At 35.8% G+C, this 25,270-nt stretch overlaps 1 protein-coding gene across 3 annotated transcripts in view; it reads left to right on the forward strand.

Moving 5' to 3' along the window:
* Positions 1-25,002, forward strand: part of VCAN (versican) — a 105,005-nt gene extending 80,003 nt beyond the window's left edge. For all 3 annotated transcript variants that reach the window (XM_054578563.1, XM_054578564.1, XM_054578565.1), the window contains 4 exons: positions 372-454; positions 18,341-18,485; positions 23,681-23,863; positions 24,018-25,002. In XM_054578563.1, coding sequence (XP_054434538.1) covers positions 372-454; positions 18,341-18,485; positions 23,681-23,863; positions 24,018-24,145 — 539 coding nt within the window. In that variant the 3' untranslated portion in view covers positions 24,146-25,002. The remainder of the gene's footprint in view (positions 1-371; positions 455-18,340; positions 18,486-23,680; positions 23,864-24,017) is intronic.
* The last annotated feature ends 268 nt before the right edge of the window (positions 25,003-25,270 follow it).

Consider the following 25,270-nt stretch of genomic DNA (forward strand, 5'->3'; position numbering starts at 1 on the left):
ATCTCTCATGTTTTATTGGGTCACTGAATTTTTGCTGATGGCATAACAATAAAAAAAAAACCCAAAGTTTCTATCATCAGTAAGGATGAAGAAGAACATTTAAATTGTAATAAATTGCTATAAAAATTACTGTCTATGTTTGATATTTTAGTGTTTAACAATGTTTGCAAATTCGTTTTTTAGTTTAAAGCACATTGGGCAGAAGAACAAAAGTAAGTTAGACTATGAAATATTTTTATGAGCAACTTAACAAAATTTCAGCCAGAAAAGAGGATGCATGATTCACTGTGAAATACTTTTTTTTTTCATTGCATTTCATCCATGTATTGGAAAGCTAATAAAAATATCTGTGTTGTTTACCATCTTTTTAGGTGTGGGCCATGACTATCAGTGGATAGGCCTCAATGACAAGATGTTTGAGCATGACTTCCGTTGGACTGATGGCAGCACTCTGGTAAGTTGCTGATGAAAATAATACTCATTCTAGGCACTTGGTACTGTGCGCTGATTGCATTGTGTGGATGATGCGTTAGACTGAAGACCAGCTGAGTGACTTGCTCAGGGTCACTCAGTGAAATAGAGGGGAGTTAGAATAGAGTTCCATGAGAATGTATCCAACCACCAGCCCTCCAATCACTGTGGCTCTCTTTAAAAGAAGACTGTATCTGATTTCCATTGAACTGGTAAACCACATAATCAGAATTGTCTCTAGTCTGTCTTTAAGATAGTTATCTTGGCTTTGTATAGATTCAAAATGAAAAGGAAAAGGAAAAGAAAAGGCCTTTAAAAAATACTTTCCTCTATTACATAATTACACTGGAAATCTGCTATAAGGCATGGCTCACTTTTTTCCAAGCAAAAAATGCCCCTTTTTTAAAAAATCTTAAAAAAGATTGTTGGATTGTGATCTTACGAATTTCCTTCCATTTAAACCCCGCTGAATAATTATGTATTTTTTAGTTTTCTCTACTCCATAAAGAAAGGAATGATTTGGTGATACCGGCCACAACCCTGGGTAGGCTGCAATAGGGTTAAGTCAGGATTAGTGAACCTGTTTCTGCCAGCTTTTTTCGAGAGTGGTTTGCTATGCTGGTGCGTCTAGGCCCTGGCGATTAGCATCACCAGATGAGGGTAATGAAACAACTGCTGCCTAGGACTCAGCTTAGATTTATTAGAGTGAAACCTCTGGCAGCTCTGTTTTCTCAGGGTTCCCCAGGTGATTCTAAAATGCACACAAGGTTGGGATCCACTGGGCTAGACAGTAAGTGTAAATTAAATTCTAAGTTAGATAAACAAGAAGAGGAGTTGAAAATAGTTGTTAAGCTCTTTTTTGGGTGTGAATTACTTAGCTGCTTAAGTTTCATTCATTAGCTGCCACTCATCTAATTAAATGAGCTTTGCAAAATGTAAAGCTCATCTTTAAACAAATGCCAAAGTAACCTATTTTTGGAAGTTCTGCTCTGTTTGTTGAGGAAAGCGTCTTTGTGCTCTGTGGACATGTGAGGGGGGACCCAAAAACAGAATTTATTTATTAAAAAAGTGTGCAATTGTGTATTTATTCTTACATGTTTAAACTTCAGTCACTTTCCAAGTACTCTCCATTTGATGCAATACAGCTATCAAGATGTTTTTCTACTGCTCAAAACAGTTTCTGAACTCGTTGATTTTGATGGCATTTAGTGCTTCTGCGGTTTTTTGTTTCACCTCTTCCACACTGGCAAACATATGCTTCCGAGAACATTTTTCATCTGGAAACCAAAGAATATCACTCTCTGGAGCAAGATAGGTTAAATAGGGAGGGTGGGTCACAGGGGCCATTTTTGGTCAAAAACTGCTGAACACTCAGCGTGGTCTGGGCCTGTGCACTAGTAGATCATCCATGATGAAACAGGAAACACATTGAAAGAGTCTTCAAACAAAATTCACTGATGCCAAATGCAGCCTCTCACAACAATGCCAGCTGATACACTGATACAGATGGCTTCCTAGGACACTCATCTAGCAGGGGAAGCCTGTATTAGAAGGGGCTCGCCCTCCAGAAGGTAACTCCGGTTTCTGGGGGGGTCCCTTCTCTTACTCCTTAGTTCATCTGTGTCATTCACTGTATTAAACACCTTGCATTTGTTTATTCCCCACATAACCTTTCATGGAGGCATTGGGTGTTCTACAGGTAAAGAAAGGGAAGGTCAGCAGGCTGAGGTATTTGCACAGAGTCACAGTGCTTTTAAGAGGTGAAGCCAGTATCTGAACTCAAGCCTGTCTCCAAAGCCACTGATTGTTTCTGGCTGTTGCTTCCTTGACTTTAAAGAGTAACCTTATTACATTTTGCCTTTAGCAACCCTGAAATAAAGCTTGGCTTCCCCTTTATTTGTCATGACTTCTTATGTTTAATCAGCACCGTTTGCCATTCAAGTTCTTAAGTAGATACTTTGGCAAGAATCAGAGAGTATAGGGCAAGTTGATTGTCCATAAAACATATTCCCCATAAGGTACATGAACCACACTCTCTGGACCGATTAGTCTTGTTTTCTTCTAATTGCCATCACTAGATGGTGTATCTGCAATTTTTGCATCTGTATGTTTTCTTTTTGTTTTAACTAACAGGGATAAACTTGGTCAATTAGATTAATAGTGGTTAATATGGCACAAGTCCTTATATATTAATTTTAATTGAATAGTTATATTAATTTATAAGTGAATATAAAAATTAAAAGGACCTTCTTTCTGTATATTACAGATAGTTTAAACTGCCCATAATTCTGTTAATGTATGTTATATAGCATAGTCATTTAATGAGTTTTCTCTGGTTGAATGCCTATTTCTTTCTGGTGGGATAAATTGGGTTCCTAGGACACCTATCATCAAGGCTTTCTCTCACAAACTTTCCTTTATAAATAGCCTGGTGAAAAGTGCAGGTCCTTGTGAGATCTCAGCTATGTTACAGGAGCCAGAACACCAAGCACTCAGAGGGCCATTTCGGCTGGTCCTTGTGCCCTGCAGACTCAGACCACTGCATGGTCTACCTGAAGGTGCCAGCCCTGAGCCTAGAATCACTGTGTCTGGCCAGGTGGAGTGTGCATAAAGCCTGTCATTTGCTACGTACTGACCCGACTGGGCCAAGTCCCCGACTATGAGCAGCGTCTCATTGGTTACATAGAATTGATTTGTATGTTTTCATTCTTAGCATTTTTGTGCGTTACTAGATGTTTATTTTGTTCTCTCCATTAGGAGTTCGGCTCTTCAAAGAAGTGTTTCTCTTGTTTGCTTTTTATTCCTCCCAGTGTCTAGGGTAAGGCCTTGGAAGTTCTGTGAGCTTGGTTAATGAGACTAAATATTGACTTACATCTGGCAGCCATGTAAGATCTGTTAAAACACCTTAGGGAATTCGTCTTCCCTGTCAGGTGCCAGTCAGGTTAGCTTGGCTCATTGGATGCTTTTATTCCACTATGCCAAAACAAGGCGACTTAACCATTTTTTCATCTGTGTCCATTAATTTTTTAATGGACTTTGAAAATTACCATGTTCATAATCAGACTGGTCCGAAACTTGGTAAATAAGCAAGTATTGCACTTTTGTGAAAAAATATTGATCTCTCCCAGAAATTTTCAGAGGAAGATAACCCAATATTGATAACTATACAACGCACACAGGAACCTTATTCTTAATTAATTTACATTTTTAATTGAAAGCTAAGGAAGAAGCACTAAGTGAGGGCCTCGGTTTGAAGAAGGCAGCAAATGAATTGCATAAACAAGCAAAGTTTATCAAAGAAATTACATAAGTAACTCCTGAAAAGACTCTGACAGACCCTTGGTTTCTTCTAAGTTTGCGCTTTGTATAAAATAGAAGTGTGGTAAGGAGCGTCCCTTAACTTTGAACATTTTGGAACAGAAAAAAACATCTGCCCAGAAGCCTGTCTCCCTCCCATCTGACTGATCTCTGGCCCACCGTCTGCTTTTGTAACCACACTTGCCCCCATCCCTTCCTCGGCAAGCCGGCCTAGGTAACTCCTCGCTCTCGTTTGTAGTCCTTTCTGCAGCCACCATCCCCTTAACAGGTTCCATATGTGCACAGGCCTTTGAATAAAATAGTTCTCCTTTGTTTCGCTGTTTACTCCAAGTGTCTTGCTTTTGAAAATACCCCTAATAGTAAACTCTTCATCGGAGAGGACGATATCCGCTTACACTTGGAAATGGTGTTAACTTGACTGTGTGTAATTTTAAGGACCTTGTTTATGCTTTAGAGTGATTTTTCTTCTCCCCACCCCCACTCCCATTTTTGGTTTGAAAGATTGATTAGAGCTTATCCTTCTTGGGAGGTAAAGCAGTGTTAAAACAAAAAGAACCTTTGATATTTACTGTATATTACCTTTGGTTACTCAGTCTAATGTTCAGTAAAAACAAGTTTATACTAGGTCTCGAGTTCAATAAATATTTCTCTTGAAATAATTAAACTTTGTTTTCAATTCACTTTCCGCATAATTTTATCATATTTAACATGATCATGCTTTACAGCCAGACTAATTCAATTTACATGCTTATGCTAAATTAACAATGCTCTTTGTCCAGGTTATCTAAATTGCCTTTCTTCTTCAGATTCTGATCAATTCATTCCCCATTATTGGCTTCTGTAATAGGATACTGATATAATTAACAAACTGCCAAATTCCTGCTTTTGTGATGTGTTTAAAAACATTTTTTACTATTTATTTGGTGTGTTTGCCCAATAAATTTCACAAAATGATACTTATGAGTAAAATTAGTTCTAGGCTTCCCCTTGTGATTTATATTAAGGTTGTTTTCTCTGAACACATTTACATTTTCACTTTGTCACTTGGGTTTCTACTTGGATGTCAGTAAGTTATTTCTACCAGCAGCTATTATTTCTACTACCAGTTATTCTTTAACTTGACTATTGATCTCTAACAGTGACATGCCACAAGTGCCTTATTAGAAACCCTGACAAATAACTTCAGTAATGAAATACTTTACTTGTCACCCAAGTAATGTCTTCAAAGACACTAAGTTAAACCATCCAAGTTAAATACACATTAAAGCTGCCAAACTTAAACAAATATTTCTTATCTGGCTTTTATACTATTATCTGACTTTTAAGTTCTATCCTTAACTTATTGTTAAATGAATGACTAGTCTGAAGTGTTTCCCCCCAGACCTGTTTTCAGTGCCTATGACCTCCCTCTCTCCTTGCTATGAACTCTTGTTTTTCCCTTCTTGAAGTTCTTCAATGTCTTCCTTTTGCCTTCAGTAAAATTCTGAGTATGAGCATGGCATACCAAGTCCACCAACTCCATCTGCCACTTGTACATTATCCCATCTCAAAACACTCAGTGGAATAAGCCAGGACTTCTCATTCCTATAGGTCTTTGCATACACTTGCCCTGGTACTTAGAGTGTTCATGCCCCTTGCCTTAATTTTATTTAGTAAGCATTCAAATACCTTGCTTAGCTGAGGGTCTCCTTCTCCCAGGAAACCTTCCTAGCTGGGTGGGTAGGGCTAAGAGCTCCTCTTTTGTGTTCCTGCAGCCCTTTGTGCACTATTTTCATCCTGCCACAGATGCCTGTGAGGCAGATTTCCCACGACTGTGATTTCTGAGGCAGAGAGTAACTTTCATCTCTACCTGTTCAACACCTAGCTGAGCTGTTGACAAAAATGGATACCTCATAAATGTTTTTTGAAATATAATCAATATCCATACATTGTTCAACCAACGCAATATTATCTTTTGAATCCTGACATGACCAATTTAGTCTTTTGGCTGAATCTCTTTGTGGCAATTCTTGCGTATCTAGATTAAATATTTTATTTAAAGTTGTACCAGTAAGAAAAACATTAAAACATAATTGGTGGGATTTCAAATATGGTGACAAGAAAAAAATGTTCCTCACAAACAGAAATTTATAGCCTAGCATCAAAATGCATCTCACAAAAGTTATTAACCCAAAGGAAAATAGGTATTCCTGCTGGAAAGGATGAAAATTGTGTCCATGGTTGTCCAAAAAATACATTTATAGTAAACTTGAGAGAGAAAAAAGGGAAAGCAGACTTTGCAACCTCTGCCACCCCTGCAGGTTTGAGTTACATGAGGACAGATTTTCCATGGAGCTTTAGGAAACCAACAATTACTCAAAAGTTAGAAGGAGGATTTTTTCCAAGATAGGTACATATTCTACCATTATATTTTTTTTAAGAAAAATGACTTTAAATAACCCTATTATCTAAATTCAAAATGTAATAAAACAAGTAAAAGGAAATTTTACTGCTGGATGTTGTCAGCTGATTTCTTTTTTTATAGATTGCTTGACCAAGGATGGGTTGTTGCCCAAGGCTGGACACAGCTTCGTTTTTTCATCCACTGTCTGTGACTGTTCTTTCAAGCACAGAGGGAGCCAGACATCAGGACACACTTCTGTTTTTCTATCTATATACTTTCTAGCAAACTCATTTTTACAACACTCTTTGCAACTATAGAGTATCGCGTGTCCACAGACAGCACAGTTATGGAGGTGTTGGATATAAGTGCCGTAGTCACGCTAATTTTATAACCTGTTTCCCCAACCAGTGGTTTAAAATCAACCCATGGGCTGCAGAGATTTAGAGCTGTCACTTCCCTGCTCCTCCTTCTGACCCCCAGAAATAAAATTCTCATGAGAGGACTTCTCTGTGCTCTGTGCTGCTCCTTCCTCTCTTCCCTTTGCTGCATTCCCCAGCACCTTCAAAGCCCGCCCCTCACCAGGGGCGATTCTGTGCTTCAGTGGATCAGAGGCAGTTACTTCAAAGGAAAGCCTCACCTGGCATAGCATTGTCTAGAGGTTGAGGATTGAATAGAAATGACAGTTCCCTGTTTAAAATGCGGAGGAACTTTTGGATGTTTTGATTTGCTTGGTAAACAAACAAACAAACAAACAACACCTAAATTTATTCTTATACATTTTAATAAATACTATATCTCTTTCACATTTTTCCTTTGGTCATCTCACTTAATTAACACTTAGGCCTGACCCCTGTGAAGCTGCTGGCTTGTGGGCTTCCCAGGAAGTGGTTACGACCTCCTCCTTCTCACTCTTTGGCATACACACAGACTTCCTCTTCTCTGCACTGGTCTGAATCTAGGCAGGAAGTTCTTGAACAAGTTACTAATTCACAGATCGATAAACGTTTTATTTTCTAGTTCTAGTCAACTCATCTTGCCCCTTGGTCATTATGATATAGATTACAAAATATTACTTGATAGCCTTTTCTACTTAAAGAAAATCCTACTTAAAAATAGTTGTAAAACATAACTAAATATTGTTTTTTATTTTAATAAGCATGATCCAGTATTGGCAAGCTGGCACACCTAGAATTTGGGAAACCCACTCGTTCTCCTGGTTAGACTTGGCGCATGAGAACAACCAGATTGGTAGTGGATTTGACTTTAAATCCAGAGTGCCTTTTCTTCTTTCATAAATAAACACATCAGCCTGTCAAGCAAAGTATTGTGAGAAAAACCAGCTTTGAAAAAAGTAGAAACAATAAAGAAATAGCCCTTTAACCCAGGAAGAGACACTTAAAAGGGGCAGAGAAAAGGAGTAACAAATCGCAGGCTATAAACCATTATTCTTTTTCTGCGGGAACGTATCATTATTACACTTTATAAACACAAAGGTTTTAGCCTCCTCCCTCTCCCAGATGTCTTGGACATTGAAAAGAGAATCAGGACTATTAACTAATTCCTGGTGTTTTCTCAGCTTGTTTGTAGGTTTCTGCTCCTTTGAAAGGATTACATGATTTAGCAGAGAAATAATGCAAAACAAACCCCCCTCCTACCCCAAAACTTAAGTGTTTCTCTTTCTACCTGAAAATCTTAGAAGGCTTTCTATAAAGTATTTGCAGATGGATGTGTGTCAGCTGTGGTATGGTTTTAGTTCCAAGTCAAATGCCACTTCTCTGTGAACAAGTCACACTGCATATCAACATTAATTTAATTATGTTAAACCTCACAGGCTTCATTATATTAACTTAAAAGCCAAGAAAAACATATGCTGTTTCTCCAGCCTTTAACACATTCATCATTATTAGAAGAATTCTCGGTTTCTTTTCTGCAAAAGACCACCGAGCTCTTAATGAACATTTTTACTTATGTTGCAGTTTAATGTGATTTGAAACAAAGCATGAGTCCTTCTGATTCTATATAAGGAGTTACAGACTAGCTCTGAAACAGAAGACCCTCATCTCCTCCTTGCCTTTACTTGGGTGCAAATAGTTAGTGATGGGTCAAACAGCTGGAAGAACAATATTTACCCCTTGCTGGAAAATCATTTCATAACTGAGAAGATTATCCTTAAAAAAAAAAAGAAATTTATCAATGCCATAGTTCCTTCTCACAGACGTTCTTCCAACATGCTCTATGAAACTTTAAAATCACATGCAGACATTTAAATTTCATGACTAATAATTTTAGGCAATGAATAACCATCACAAAAGCAAAAAGAAAATGTTGAATGGGTTTTGGCAGTTTCCCGTTGCATTTGGATGTTAGCACTTCCTGACTGAAGACCTGTGCAAACAAGCCCGGGTGAAGGAGTCCACTGGCACCCATTCATGGTAGGGATTGAATGCAAGTGGCTCCGTGGGGCTCTGCCTGGGGCCCTGTCTCCAAGTGGTCTCACAGTGGGAGTAACTCACATCCTTTGGAAAATGCTGTTGATAATTACTGCCTTTGTCGGGCAGTGAGCTCACACTATTACACAAGATTAGTGCTGCACTCAAGACCTGGCAGATCATCTCTCCGTACAGAGATTTGCCAGCTAGGAAAAGAATGGGCACGTTGCCACTTTAACAACTATCAGGAGACCCCAAGTTAGTTTTTCTTCCTTCAGCATATTCATGTTTGTAGGATCTGACTCCAGGCTGCCAGCCTCGGGCAGTGACACCAAAACAAACGTCTCTTTCTCCTTTAAAACAAAGCTGCTCTTTTCCTTTCAGTTGTTCAACTAAAAGACAACAGCAAAACCATAACCTCCCTTACAATATAAATAAATAGGGGCACAGACCACAGTAACCTTAAGCTAGTGCAAGGATCAGAAGAGGGTCTATCTCTACCTTGCAGGGAGGTCATTTGCCCCAAACAAGTTAAATAAAACAAAGTTAAATGTACCCTCCACAGATTACACACAAATGCCTATTGTGTCCCACAGCCATCTAAAGGAAACAAAGGCATTTTAAAGTTCCCAAATGTTTTTATTTCTGTTATAAGTAGTCCTTCTAGCTTTCTTTCAGATAAACGTTTGACCTGTGTTCTGAATGGCTGGGGGTAACCCAGCGTGTTTATTAAGTTTTTTATTTAGGGAAAGGTGGCCTCTTATCAGCATGTTTCAAATGGGTAAGCCGTCCTCTTGGCAAAGTGTTTTCTATTTGGAGTTTGCTTTTATACTTTGGTGGTTATCTGCTTACCCTTGGCATGGACTGCATTTGGATGTCATTTGTAGCTGTGGGAGCACAGGTGATAAGAGGAGTTTGCACACAGGGAAGTCAGCTTTTAGTGTCATGTTTTTATAGCTGCTCTAGATAAGCCTTTACCTAAAACCAAACTAAATGTGAATCACACTGTGGACATTCATTTGTGCGCCTAAGTGTTAATGATCTGCCCTGTTCTATGGATTTTAGGTAGATATTGCAGATTCTGCTTTCCTTTTGATATGATTTCACCATTGCTGTAAACCATGTGACAATTTATAAAGCAAAATGGAGAAAAACTACTGTAGGTGAACATTTTAGTCCAATAGAAAATTCAGATTATGGTTTCCATGGCCTGTAACAGAACAGAATGCAATCAGGTTGGCAAATACGCTCTGGCGGAGGTCCATCTTCTAGCTGTGTTCTCTTAATGTTTTCCCTCAAAAAACTGAGAGGACATATCACAGATAATTCTTTAATTTTTTTTTTGTGCCACAAAAGTAAATAATCATGATTTCTGGTGGCGTATTCTAAATTCTGTTTTGTTAATAGCGAGTTTGTAATTCATAATGCCATGATGGGTGGATATCGCCACCTAGTGGCTGTGTTGTAATGTGTTTTGTGGTTCAAAACTGCATTCCCAGATCGCCACCTAAATCTATATAGGAATAATATTGTCAGTGAATTAAGTTCCTGTAGCTTTGAGTTAAAAAACTCTAGCATGAATTGCTTTATATTGTACACCTGAAAGTTACATGTGAAAAACATGATTTTTCAAATGCAGTGTGATGTCAACACGTGGAGTCACATGTTTAGTAAAATCCTAGCAACTGAGGCAAATATTAGGACCAGTCAGTCCCTCCAGTATCTTTACTTTATACACAATAATAAACCCAGAGGAAAGTTGTCCTTGGCTAGTTTCCTTGGTATGTGAACCTTAAGGACTTTTTGGTTTTCTTATGAAAATGTTTTACAATGAATTAAATTAGCAGTATTTGGGTGGGGGTGCAGAATAGGTGAAAACGGTGACTGGACTGTTCATGGAAAAAAAAACACCCAATTATAACTTGAATTTTTAGTAAATTCTCCCCAAAATTACGATAATATATTGCATCATAGAATAGCTTCCCTGGACAAATGTCAAAATGTTTGACAAGCGTGTAATTAATTGTTCAAATGCGCTTGGTAACACTCATAATAGTTTTAAAACATAGAGATTTTAATTGACCATTCAAGGTAATCTAAGTTATAGTGATTTTTAAAGAACAAAAAGTGACTCCATCTAAACTGAAAAACTATCTCTAAATATAGTTAGACATAGGGAGACAGAGTAGGCCCTTAGCAACTGCAGGTTCAAGATCTGCAGTCTCAGTTATACGTTAGAAACCTTAAAGATCCACAATATGAAATAATTTGTACCTTTTGCTCAGGCTGTAACCCAGTAGCTGTCTGGTGTGTAAGATCTGTTCTATTAGCTATCAAGTCTGCCTAACACACAGCTTAGTTTTCCCATCTCAAGGGTTCTGTTGCTGTCTACTCTGCTAATCACTTAAATATTTGCCTATTCTCTATTGTCTTTATAGTGGGAACCTATCTGCTCACAGGTCCTCCCTAGTGCCAATAAGAACTGTGTAGAGTGTAGGGCATGTGTGTCTGTGTGATGGTTGTAAATCTCAAGTTTATGACTCATAAAAAGACGACCTTAATTTAATCTAGTGTCTGTGAAAATTCTTTTTGTTTTTAGTAGAGAGGAAAAGAAGCCAACAGATTCTAAACAGAATGTCTAACTCTTTAGAAGACCCAGCTAGTGCCCATTGATTATTTTTTGTAATTATTTAATCAAGCTAAGAAAAATCACAAAATTGTAATGAAAATAATTTGAAATGGGACAAATATTATGAAGAACGGCTAGTTATTAAGTTTGGATAGGAAAAAAAGTGCTTTGAAAACTTCTTAGTTTTAACATGTGGATAAAAGGAATTTAAACTCAAGTTTCCTTAATGTTTCAGGAATTTTTTTCTCTAGCAGAGGCTGAAGTATGATCTTGTATCTACAAGTTTTGATTTTGAATTGACATTCTTTTTCAAACACTTTTCTAAAAATCTTGATGTGGAAAAATAAACACTATTTTGGAATGTTGCATTGAGGGATAAACGTAAGCCATTGTAGGCTTCAAGAACCTTCCTTGCTCCAGCCTTTTATTTTCCCTGCCCAACTATTTGTGTGTGTCCTCATAAATCAATTTGCTTATATCTGTATCACCTAAAGGACCAGCTGGGGTATGACTGTCACAGCAGTAACTAACACTGGTTAGTCTTGTTTCCTTTAACTGAAAGCAGAGCTCAAAGCTGAACCCAAGCAAATTCTTTTTTTTTTTTTCTTTTTAAACAAAGCAAAGTAAAGAAAAATTCCTGGTTTATTTCTAAATCTTACATGTTTCTGAAATAATTCTTTCTTAACCTTATGATAAAGGCAGTTATCTATGTCTGAAAAAGGAAATGGTCAGTTACATTACATTTTTATTGTCCGTTTGTTTTGTTCATGCTTGTAATGCTAGTTATCTGCTGAGAGTCGAGGTCCATTGACCAAGGCCTAGTGGTATATAATTTAAACATAAAAGATGCCTGGTATCTCTGATTGACAGCAGGGACCCCTAGATACTATATAATCAGGGATTAACCTTGAACGGATGTAAACCCTGCCTGATTTTAGTAGATTGCCAATAATTTTCAAAAGCAGAGACCCCACCCCTACATACATTTTTCCTCTGTTATATTTATTGAATCAAGTTGGAGACTTGCAAAGGACAAAGAAGGAGAGAATAGCTTTTCAGGTTTTCTGCTTGAGAAAAATTAGTCAAGTCCCTGTTAGATCTGTGGAGTTGAGGCCACTCTGAGAGTGATGAAGGTGGCAGGCAGGGAAGTTGTGTGTGTTCCAGAAGACCCGCAGAATAATTCTTTGTTTTTATGTTAATATGAGACAAATAAATTTTTGACCATAAAATATGGATTATTTGGGGTAATCTATGTATTTATAAAGTTGGATAGATTTTAAAAATTTTTTTCAAAGGCTTTTTTTAATTTGTTTTTAGAGAGAGGGGAAGGGACGGAGAAAGGGAGGGAGAGAAATATCAGATCAGTTTTTTCTGGCCGCAATGCCTGCAACTCAGGTACGTGTCCTGACCAGGGATCAAAGTGGCGATATTTCAGTTTGCAGGGCGATGCTCCACCCGCTGAGCCACATCAGCGAGGGCTAAAGTTGGATGGATTTTGATGAATAACTTCAGTCTGCTCTAAGTTTTCCCTTTCAATATTAGGATTGGTTCAAAATGGGTTCTCTGGTTTGTGAAGACCATTTTCATGTGAGAAACTCTACGTAGCTGGTGGATTTTCACTGGAGGTGTTTTGAATCCTTTTATGTGCTTGGCAGCTGACCTGCTTGAATCCAGTTAAGAGGAAAAGAAAAAAACACAATAACTGAAAAGTTACTAAATCCAATTATAATTGAAATGGTTGTTTGTGCCACTCTTTTTTCTTTTTTTACAGATAGAGAGTGGTGCACATTTAACTGGAATTCTAAAAAACAATTTTATCACGTAATGTACAGCATTAAGCAGTTTTATACTAGATATAAAATATCTCTCAATAAAATGCAAGTTTGTTATAGAACATGTAGAAAATGTTACACTTTAGCTAGCTTTTTCTCTACATCAATATTTGAGTTTTATGTTATGATTTTCTGCCATCAGAAGGAAATGGAAATGCAAAATAATTTAAGGTTCTCTTTTCAGGTGCAGCATCAGTCTCATTCTGGTCTCTGGGAACGGCAACAAAAGTTTGGGGGTTTTGGTGGGGAACATGAGTCTCTGAGGCAGAAACAAAAATGCCAAAGTCTAATCAACACTAATTTTTTTTCAATGAAGTTCAAATCAATTCTCCCCAAGGAATACAAGCTTTTGGGAATAATTCTTAGTTTCCCCATCCAGCCCTATAAGAAGGTTGATCAAGGCTGATCACCAAGGATCTATGCTTATCATCCCAAACGAAGAGGAAAAAAATACACATAGGAGTGGTGAATTTTTCTCTGCTTATTTCAAAAACCTATATTTCTGTGTGTATGAAACACTGGGTATGTAAAGGAGGCTCCATAACATTCTAATAACTCAGAATCGGTTTCCTGAGCAGAGATCGCTTCCTCACTTTTAACTGTAGTGAAAGAAAATACATTATTAAACCTAAAGTCAAAGATTTATTTTGTTATACTATTTCTCTCTGCAAGTGATATTAAATAAGGCTGTGAAGCATTTATGAGGAAACAAAGAGAGTTAGTTGTTCAGAAAACTGGAGTTTCCTTTGCTAACTCAGTTTGGCAATAACATGGAGCAGAATCAAAAGCATCCTAGCCAAAATAAATCCGTACAATGGAGCTATCAGATATGAGGTAATAGTGTGACATGTTTGTGGGTATCAGACATTCTTGTAAAAACCACAGACATAAAATTTGGTCCTGCACCATTAAGCCACAGCTCTGCCAAGCAACAACACAGAACACACATTTTAAATCACTGTTGCAAGCCAAATGTAATTCCCACCAAAAACAATTAAATCTTTTACCAGAAGTCTGAGTCTGGGCAGCTTACACCCTGAGAATCACTTCAGTGGCACAGAATCTGAATCTCATTTCAGTGTGAAAATGAGATGGTCATTGTTCAGACCAGGAGGAAATGTCAGCTGCAAAATATGGGGCAGTCAAATGACTGTAACTTGAAGTGATATTTGTGGAGGTTAGACTTAAAAAAGGTTAGCTAAGAAATCTCTAAGTCCTTTACTGATAGTTGCATAGATCCTTTTACAATGTTCATTTTTAATAATTAGAAAAATAATTCATGCTTACTATAAGGAAGCTGAAAAGTATGTAAGAATACATAGAATAAAATATAATTTCAGCCTCTTATCACTCAAATATAAACCCTATAACATCTTATTGCATTTCCTTTTGGCCTTTTACACACATGTACACAGCTGCATCTGAGAGTACATGTTGTGCTGTGTATAATGCTTACCTTTTTGCCCAAAGTTTTGAGGGAAAAATAAGGCTGTGCATTATACATGGGCAGTACTAATTCCGTATCTATGTGTTTTTAATTCTTTTATTTATGCATATACATTAAAAAATGTAACTCTAGAAAGCAATAACAATATCCATATGCAAAATAATACCCTGGAATATGATAATGGGTTTTGTCTCTAAATATATATAAATAAATAATTGAATTCCAAAGTTAAAATGAAAGATTTTTTTCTCCTGAAAGTTTGGGCCAAAAACATGTGTGTGCATTATACCCAGCAAAATATAGTATGTGTAAAATTTGGATCATTGTATGTTTTCAGTATTCCCTTTTTAATTTTAACTTAACACTTTAATATTACCCATCCCCTTGCACAAAGACAGGATATTTAATGATTATACAATATTGCATTTGTCTGGCTATACCACAACTTATTAAATACTTTTTCACTCTATATGTAGTTTCTCATTTATTGCTAGTATAACTAGTACTTTAGATAAAACATTGCTCACATCTGTAATTATTTTTAGGGTGGAATTTTAGAAATAGAACCATGGGGTCCATGGGTAGGAACTTTTTGAGGCTCTTGATACGTATTACCAGATGTTTTCCAGAAAAGTTCTTTATTTCCATCGGCTGTGTCTGTGATTGCTTGTCTCACCTATCATTTGTTAGCAGCAAGCAACGTCTTCATCGAGTGGTAGGTGTGGATAGGGGAGAATGCAACACTCTCTGTAGTTCATTGTTTCTAAGTGTCAGCAGACTGTTTAGTAAACAACACCAGTATGTGTTCAGCGCAGTTCCTGGCACCAAGGATATAGTATTAAACAAAATAACCCCAAATTCCTGTCCTCAATGAGATTACATTCTACTAGGGAGAAAAAAATAACATAAATAAATAAACCATATGTGATGTTAGGCAATAAGTGTTACAAAGAAAAAGAGCAAGGAAGGGAGATGGGCAGTGTGGACAGAGACAAGGAAGGGGGAACATGGCGCAGTTTGCAGATTCTATTAGGATGTTGGATATTTTCTACTTTTGAGGACATTTCCTGGTTCCTTACAAGAGGGTTCATTAAAAAGTAAGCTAGAAAGTATTATGTTCCAAAATCCAAATTAAATATTTGAGGGACTCTGGAATCTTTTACCATAAAAGGCATTAAATGTAGATTTTTGTTATTTTTAAGACCTTCCTATTTTTTGTTTATTATTTTATCCTATGTTAATGCATCTGTTTAAGACAAGTTAGTTATACATCAGCAACAGACTGAATATGACTTTTGTATCCCTGCTTTCTTGCTCCATTTCCTTGTCCATTATCTATTATCAATTAACTATTATCTATTAAAGGAGTGCTGTGAAAGATAATAAGGGAATGGAAGTAAGCACAGAAAAGGAATAAGAGAAATAATTAGAAAGTCAGTTCAGAGCAAAGGTCAATCCCTGGTCTGGGGAGGTCTGCTAATTAAAGAGTACTTAGGTGAGCTTCCTATGCAGGGCCATCTGGTGGTACTCAGTGGTATGAGTCAGTCTACTGGAGTTGGATGTAAGTCCATCTAATTTCTGGATTTGGTTTTCCACTGGAGAAATAAAAGCAATCATCATTCTTTATTTTGAAAAAAAAACAAAACCCAAAACAAAACAAAACAAAACTGTATTAAGCTTCCCTTGTTTCTTTGCAGTTTTATTGCTCTCAAAGACTCTTTTTAAAAATAAATAAATAATAAATAAAGTCAACATCTCTAGTCTCCTATCCTAATTTTGGCATGATTGAGAACTTGAAAGAAAGCTTTACGAAAAGTAGATCTCTTAATCCTGAAGTTTTCAAAGCTTGGCCTTTTTACTAATTATTTTAACAAAGACTTAGCTCTTCACCATGTTTGAAAGTTTTGAAAACCATGAGAAGAAAGAAAAATTATAGATATTCTCTGGTATATTTATTATACATTTTTAAAAGACATAAATGTAACCCTGGTACTATTGGGAATAAATATTAGGACTATTTTATTGTTGTTGTTGTTCTCTGAATTGGGAACAATTGACTTAATTCTTAGATATAGTTCTTTCTTCTCTGACTTTAAATTTCTCAGATAAAATCTCTTCACTCATTTCAAATCACAGACTAAATTTCATTTAAGAAAAGACTAACAGAGGTGTCCAACCCATGGCCTGCAGCTACATACGGCTCAGGATTGCTATGAATGCAGCCCAACACAAAATCGTGAAATATTTACTTAAAAATCATAAAATTTTACTTAAAACCTTTTTTTTTGCTCATCAATTTTCATTAGTGTTTGTGTATTTAATGTGTGCCCCAAGACAACTATTCTTCTTAAAGTGTAGCCCAGAGATGCCAAAGGTTGAATACCCCTGAGTCTATCTGTAGGCCCAAAAAAGATAGTCATACTAGCCATTGTTACATAACTCTGAATCTATATTTCTACCATGTGAAGGAAGTTTGTCAAAACTGTCTTGTTAGCATTATTTTTTATGTAAAACCACAATAGGCAAAGCATGGTGGGAAAGCGATACTCAAGTTGAGCAAGAAATGCATTGAATAAACAAAATTGTCCCATACCACTTTCTAGTTAGGAGACCCAAGACTATGAAAGTGGACTCTTATTTATAGTTCAATATTACTTTCATAGTGTTTGTTATTTTTAAATAGGGATAGTGGCTGTGTTTTTCTTATAATTAATGGTTGATACAGAGTATTTTAAACAGAAACTTAAACATAAACCAATGGTTGCTTATTATCTCTAAGGTTGAATATACTTCCAATCCTGTTAGATTGTTGCAAGAGGTAATGCATAACAAGAAGCTAGAAGAGGGCTTCACTCATTGTAGGTGCTGAATAATACATGCCATGTATTATGTATTGCGATGATGGAAGACAAAAGACATTTCCAGTTCTGTATCATTGGTCAGAGTGGGGAATCCATAAATGCCATCTAAAAATAGAGATATGAAGGTAGCCAGTCAAAAAATATCAAATCAATAAAATCCTTTTCAATTAACCTGAACATACATTAAACCAAAAAAATCCCAAACATAATTGTAGTAAGATATATTTTTAAAAGCTTATCTTTTGTATCAATACATGTAAATGTGATAAATGTTCTTATTAAGGGAAAACAACTTCCAGATTATATCTTAAAGCAAAACTCAACTGTATGGTGTACATAAGACCACATCTAAAACAGAATAACTCAGGAAGGTTGACTATAAAATGATGTGAACAGATATGGTCGGTAAATGCATAAAATAAATATAGCAAATATCTCAAAATTTTTAACCAAATAAAAGAATTTGGATCCAAAAGTCACATTAAATAAGACCAAGAAAAGTACTTTATAATGGTAACATAGAAAAGAAGGACTACAAATTTGATTGTACTATAATTACAACTGTATAAATTATATGCACACATAAGGGCTGGAAGAAACAGGGTGGATTGGAGGGATATGATTATGGACCTTTTCTCTTGATCCACTTTCATTATAATTAATAATTATAATAAAGTGCTGTTATAATTAATAATAATAACATCATTAGTTGTTTAAATTGAGCATGGATTAAATATTTAGAAACTCAGATATATCTCATTGCCCCCCAAAATGCATATCGTTGAAGAGAGGCTTTGAGATGCATATGTTATCCATTCAGATTATAAAAGTCTCTTTCTTGACCACCACAATCATTTTAGCTAGATGGTTAGACAGAAACTGTGTAGTCTATTCTCATTTGATTGTGATTTAATGCCACTATCATGCTTATAATAATGCTGCTCTTTGACTATCCCTCCATTTTTTGCAGCAATATGAGAACTGGAGGCCCAACCAGCCAGACAGCTTCTTTTCTTCTGGAGAAGATTGTGTTGTCATCATTTGGCATGAAAATGGCCAGTGGAATGATGTTCCCTGTAATTACCATCTCACCTATACTTGCAAGAAAGGAACAGGTAATAATTGCCCCATTAGTCGTGTACAGTTAATCTGCATGTTCATTATCAAGTGAACTCAGGAAGACTAAACTTCATGACACAAACTGGATTATGTCATGCACATGATCTCTTGTTACTCTGGAATATTTCACTTTTGCAATGCAATTGAAAAGTTTGTGTTCAGTAGTGTTTTCACCATATATTTCAGGTGCTCATGATAACAATGTAGTATTTATGCACAAAAACTACCTCCAAGTATCTTAAAAAGGAACAACAGCCAGCCCAAAGGCCTAAAGATCTGTTTATTTTGATGAAGAAAGCATTATAAAAATGGTTGTCAATATTTCAAAATTGTGATACAAAATATTCTGGGTTTTTTACTTTAAAAAAAAGATCAACTGTTACTATTTGGCCATGTTCAAATATGTCCATGGTTTGAAGACCTGGGGCTGGAACCAGTGCCCTCCCTCAGTGGTGGCCGTGGTCTGCAAGTCACTGCCTTCTTCATTCAGTCCTCTCCCTTTGCAACTGCCTGGCCTCTGTAGGCTTTGGGATTTTTAATCATTTCTTTAGAAGTTTATTGTATGCTTATAAACCGTAGAATAAAAAAGCCATCCCTACATCTATAGTTGAATGCCTTCAAGATGCAATCAAATAAAAACAGATGTAATGTAAGTTCCATAATGAGGAGAATTACTTAGTTAACATTAAACAGATAAAATTAAGAAAGCTGATTTTTTTAAAGTGGGTTGTGTTTAATATTGACCAATATAGTATGTTTGAATTTCTAAGGCACACTGCATAGACTTCTCTCTTAAACAAACAGGAATTCCAAACACATTTTTAACGTGTTTGCAATGGGTAATGGTGTTAAAGCATGGATATTTAATGTCTAAGCTTAGGCTTTTAACCCACCTCAAGTAAGAGTACAAAGTACAAATGCAAAGTGTAAGATCCAGTTGATTTGTTTTGGACTATAAAAATAATGAAACTACAAACTCAAACTCTATAAATATTTTAGGAAACACCAATAACGAGAAATGCTACTAGAATAAAGAAAACACTAAGACACACAAAGCTCAGCTAAAATGCGACCACCATTTGTGACTACTTTGCTGTTCTCTGATTTAATGTAGAATTTATTGTGACTATCCTTTCTACATGAGCTATTTTCCTGACTACGTGCATTACTTCAGCACTTCTGCAATGGAACTTGTGAAAATAGCAATCAAGTGTCTGTTTTCCCTGTTTCTAATGTAAGAAGTCTGTAATGAACTGCTTTTCTTTATTCAAATGTCATGTTTGTGTTCTCAGATCTCCAAGTGGTCCTTGGAGTCATGTTTTTCATAATATGATCCAAACATTCTTCTATTTTTTGTAGCAGAGTTTCTCAACACCAGCACTATTGGCATTTGGGGCCAGATAAGTCTTGGTCGTGAGGGGCTGTCCTGGGCACTGCAGAATGTTTAGCATCAGCTTTGCCCTCTATGCACTCCAGGCCACTAGCATCCTCCTCCACTCTGTGTCCCTCTCCTGTGCTTTGTGACAACTAAAAATGACTCTAGAAATTGTCAACTGTTCCTGTGGAGGGAAGGAGAGGAAGAAAACTACCCCAGGTTGGAGAACGATTGCCCTATAGCTAAATAGGATTCTCAAAACCAGCATCACAATTTACATTTCCCAATGGGGAAAAAAAATTATAAAATGTTGCCTCTACCTCATTTAAGGAGAAGAAAAAAAATCATTGTATTTTTTCTCCCTACTCTCTGATTTTTATTAATATAGATTTAACTCTTTGATAATCAGTAATCTGGGGAATAACATGAATTTTATAAATGTCTATAGACTTCTATAAAAGATACTCATTTCTCCCCTGGCTGGCATGGCTCAGTTTGTTGGGCATTGTCCTACAAACTGAAAGATCACCAGTTTGATTCCCAGTCAGGGGACATGCTTGGGTAGCATGTTCTGTACCCAGTCAGGGTGCATATGGAAGGCAGTACGGAAGTCAGCTGGTCGATGTTTGTCTTCCTCTCTTTCTCACTCCCTTCCCCACTCTCTCAAAAAATAAAATAAAGTCAAATAAAATAAAATAAAATAAAATAAACTCATTTCTTCTTTCAGATAGTTTAGACATCTTAAAACATACAGATCTAAATAGTTCTACTTTTAATTAAACACCTGTAAAGGATTATAATATATACAAGACTATACATATATTTATAAATATATATATGTGTATATATGTGGTTAAAAGAAGACCTCAGTGCATACTATTCATAGTTCTCTGGAACATCCTATAGGTTCTTTCTAGTCCCATCTGTTTATTCCCCAATTCCAACCATAGATAATGACTTTGTTCCTTACTTTTCTCTTTAGTATTATCACACGTATTTGTATCTATAAACAACAAATTATTTAGTTTTGCACATTTTAAAACTTTATGTAAGTGGAATCATACTCTATGTATTTTGTGCCTTGCTTTTACTTGTTTGGCATTATGTTTGCGATATTTATCCATGTTGATGCATGTAGCTATATTTCTTCAGTTTTGCTGCTGTATAGTATTTCATTGTATGACTATATAACATTTTATTTATCGTTTCTCCTGTCAGTGGGCATTTGGGTTACATTAAGTTTTTGCTATCGCAAACAATGTTTCTATGGACATCCTTGAACATGTTCCTGGTAGACATCTGTGAGTTTCCATAGAGTTTTTTCCAGGAGTGAAGTGCTGAGTCATAGGATATATGTGCCATCAAATTTACTAGAAAATGCCAAATTATTTTCTAAAGTGGTTGTACCAGATTGCACTCCCACCAGCCACGTGAGAAAGGTCCTGTTTCTCCACATCTTCGCCAACCTTTGGTATTTTTGGACTATGAAATTTTTGCCAGTCTGGTGGGTATAAAATGTTCTCTCTTTTGATTAAGTTTGCATTTCCTTGGATACTTTTCCCTTGATATTATTTCATAAATTTATAGGTCATTCATGGCTTTTCTTTTGTAAAGTTTCTGTTTATTTCTTTGTTTATTATTTTTTAAATGGGTTGCTTTCCTTTATGTATTGATTTGTAGGAGTTTATATTCTGATTACTAGTCCCTTGACAATTAGATATTTTGCAAATATCTTCTCCCAGGTTGTAGCTTGTCTTTACTCTTACCCTATAGCATTTTTTTGATGAACAGAATTCATCAATTGGTTACATTTTCCTTTATGATTTAAACCATTTTTTACCTCAAGAAATCTTTACTACCTTAAAATCATAAAGATTTTCTATGCTGTGTTCTAAATGTTTTATAGTTTTGCCTTTTATACTTATATATTTAAACCATCTAGAACTGATTTTCCATGCGTTCTCCAAGGTAAGGACCCAAGTGAAGTATTTTCCATAAAAATATCCAATTGTCCAAGTGAAAAGCTACTTTTCCTCACTGCTTTGCCATGTCGCTTCTGTCAAACATCAAGCATATATGTGTGGATCTACCTTTGGTCTATTTGCCTGTGTTTGCCAATACCACACTCACTGAACTATTTTAGCTGTATTGCTTTCATATATAACTAGTTTTAAAAGAAATCTGTACATTGCTTTCCTCACAATTATAGACAACTTCTAATGTGTCAACATTGCACAGAATTAAGTATAATGAACTATGTAATTCATAATATTTAATCTTCTGTGTCAATTTTATCCCTTTTAACTGATATTAGCTAGTATTTGGACCTTGGTATAGGCTTTTCATAGTAAAATAAAACTAGTACGGATATCCAGATTGGGGTTATCATTGAACCGCATACATCGTATATTTTATTAATTTTAAATTATATATTATTATAGAAATTTCTGCTTTAGGAATTTGTGAAGATCAAATACATTCACCAATATTTCTAATTTAGTCATCATATATACTATGACTTTATAATCTATTTTTAGGTTATGTCTATCTGAGTGACAATTCTTATATGAATGAAAAGAAATGCTAGAAGTGTGTTTTCTTAAGGACAACTTTGTTCGCTATGGGTCAATATGTCCCAAGCTGTTTTGTTAAGCAGAAATAAATTAGAAGAACTAAATATATAAGTTAAACCCAAATTTGTCATTGTAAAAGAATATGGTTGCAAACAGCCTTATGAATGTGTAAATACATTTAGTATTTATAAGCTTTTACTATTAGAATGTTAACATCCAAACATCTTAGTACCAAAGTTCCTTGTAATCATCCTCTCATTGAAGAACTGCATTATTTATGGGAGAATATAATACTTTCTTCTTGTGGGCCTTGTGGTGTCAGAATTCATAGGAATTGGATAGGAAATGCCATTTATGGAAATTATATTGAAGTTAAATTATATTTTTATACAAGATATATAGCAAAACACAGTCATTTACTAAAAGATAATTTTTTAAATATGTCATTTAAAACAAGTACACCAAGGTTGAATAAAAACTGTAAGTTCAAATTCAGTTGAATCAGTTTGCTCCACATTTTGAATTTCAAAATTACAAGGTTTCTTTTACTTTATTTCTTTTTCATTAGTTACTCTTGCTAAGTTTGTTAATATTTAGAATTTTTCATTGTATATTAATAATTATAGCTAAATATTCCAAGATTTACTTTCATTACCCTTCTCAAGAGTTGAAATTTATATTTTTAAGGTAATTACAAAACAGAGCATACATACTATGCCCTGACTTTCTCCCATCTTCATACAGAAGACAAAAGAGAGTAAATACACTTAAATAGAACCAGAGATATTTTACTAATACTTAAGAGTCCATATTTTGTCCATATTTTGGAACCATGATGTTATTATAGATTTTAAGTTTTTTTAGGGAGGTAATGGTAATAGTTAATTGTTACAAATTCATTATTGTTCTGAGTGAAGGTAAGAATTTAAAAACTTTGGGATGGTGATGAAGACAATACCAGCAGGCCTCATGAGACAGGTGCTTTTTAATGTGGAATTTTTTTTAGAAAAACGACCATTTGACACTATGGTTCTTTAATAACATGCAACTCAAAATGACTTTATCTGAGGTTCACTCTAGGCCCAGAGCCTCAATAGTTAGTTGTTTTCTTTCATGAAAACTTAAATTTGTTAATTCTAAGTAATTGTATTTGACGAAAATCCTTGATTGGGACCATAAAGAAGACTCATACTGGTAGAAATATTTAGATTATTTGGAAATAACTTAATTTACTTTTCTTTAGTTGCTTGCGGCCAGCCCCCTGTTGTAGAAAATGCCAAGACCTTTGGAAAGATGAAACCTCGTTATGAAATCAACTCCCTGATTAGATATCACTGCAAAGATGGTTTCATTCAACGCCACCTTCCAACTATTCGTTGCCTAGGAAATGGAAGATGGGCTATGCCTAAAATTACCTGCATGAACCGTAAGTGGTACTTTAGAAAGAATGGACAACCGTGCTATAACAACTACTAGGCACCTACATTTTTCAGCTGCGGTATTGCTAGTTTAGGGTATGGAGCAAGTAATATTGTTATGTTTTCTTTCTTTCTTTCTTTCTTTTCTTTCCTTCCATGTAGCATCTGCATACCAAAGGACTTATTCTAAGAAATACTTAAAAAATTTCTCCTCATCAAAGGACAATTCAATAAACACATCAAAACATGAGCACCGCTGGAGCCGGAGGTGGCAGGAGTCGAGGCGCTGATCCCTAAAATGGCGAACATGTGTTTTCATCATTTCAGCCAAAGTCCTAACTTCCTGTGCCTTTCCTATCACCTCAAGAAGTATTATCAGTTGGTCTGGATTTTTGGACCGTTGTCCAGTCATTTTGGGTTGCTGCGCTCCCAAAACATTTTAAATGAAAGCATTGGCATTTAAAAAGAAAGCAAACGAAATGAAAGAAAATGAGGGCAGAGAGTAACCATTTGCAGCCTATCTGATTTCTTGAGTTTCTACTTGCCTCCAGTGCAGATCATTTTATAATGTATACCAGCCTACTGTACTATTTAAAAAGCTCCATTTCAGCACCAATGGCAATGTAAATAAGATGATTTAATGTTGATTTTAATCCTGTATATAAAATGAAAAGTCACACTGAGTTCTGGCATATTTAATGATGATTATGGAGCATTAGAGGTCTTTAATCATTGGTTTGGCTGCTTTTGGTAGTTTGTTTAGGCTGGAAATGGTTTCACTTGCCCTTTGACTGTCAGCAAGACTGAGGATGGCTATTCCTGGACAACTAACGAAGTCTTGTAGGTCACGCTGCACCGTCTCAGCCGTAGGTGCAGTTGGCTTCCCTGTGACACTGAAACCTGGCTAACGGGATCCTGATGGAATGAGGGACTGCGATGTGGAACTCCTCTTTGCTGCATTCCTTTTTCTTCACTTACAAGAAAGGCCTGAATGGAGGACTTTTCTATGACTGGGAGCATTTTTTAGGGGTCAAAGTGCTAATTATTAACTCAACCAGGTCTACTTTTTAATGGCTTTCATAACACTAACTTTGCAAGGTTCCAGATCAACACATTTCAAACGGATATAGACCCAGGGCTCTGGAGGGTGGGGGATTGTTAAAACAACAACACACATTCAAAGAAAAAAAATTTGTATATATAACCATTTTAATCTTTTATAAAGCTTTGAATGTTCATGTATGAATGCTGCAGCTGTGAAGCATACATAAATAAATGAAGTAAGCCATACTGATTTAATTTATTGGATGTTATTTTCCCCCAAACCTGAAAATTGACATAGTATGCTAGCTGTTTTTCAGTGTTGGCCTTTGTACTTCTCTCACACAGTTTGGAACCATATATTCTTAGGTACT

Source organism: Pteronotus mesoamericanus, unplaced genomic scaffold (genome assembly GCF_021234165.1).
Source record: "Pteronotus mesoamericanus isolate MK-2021 breed Mesoamerican mustached bat unplaced genomic scaffold, CSHL_Meso_final contig_50, whole genome shotgun sequence".
NCBI classification, from domain to species: Eukaryota; Metazoa; Chordata; class Mammalia; order Chiroptera; family Mormoopidae; genus Pteronotus; species Pteronotus mesoamericanus.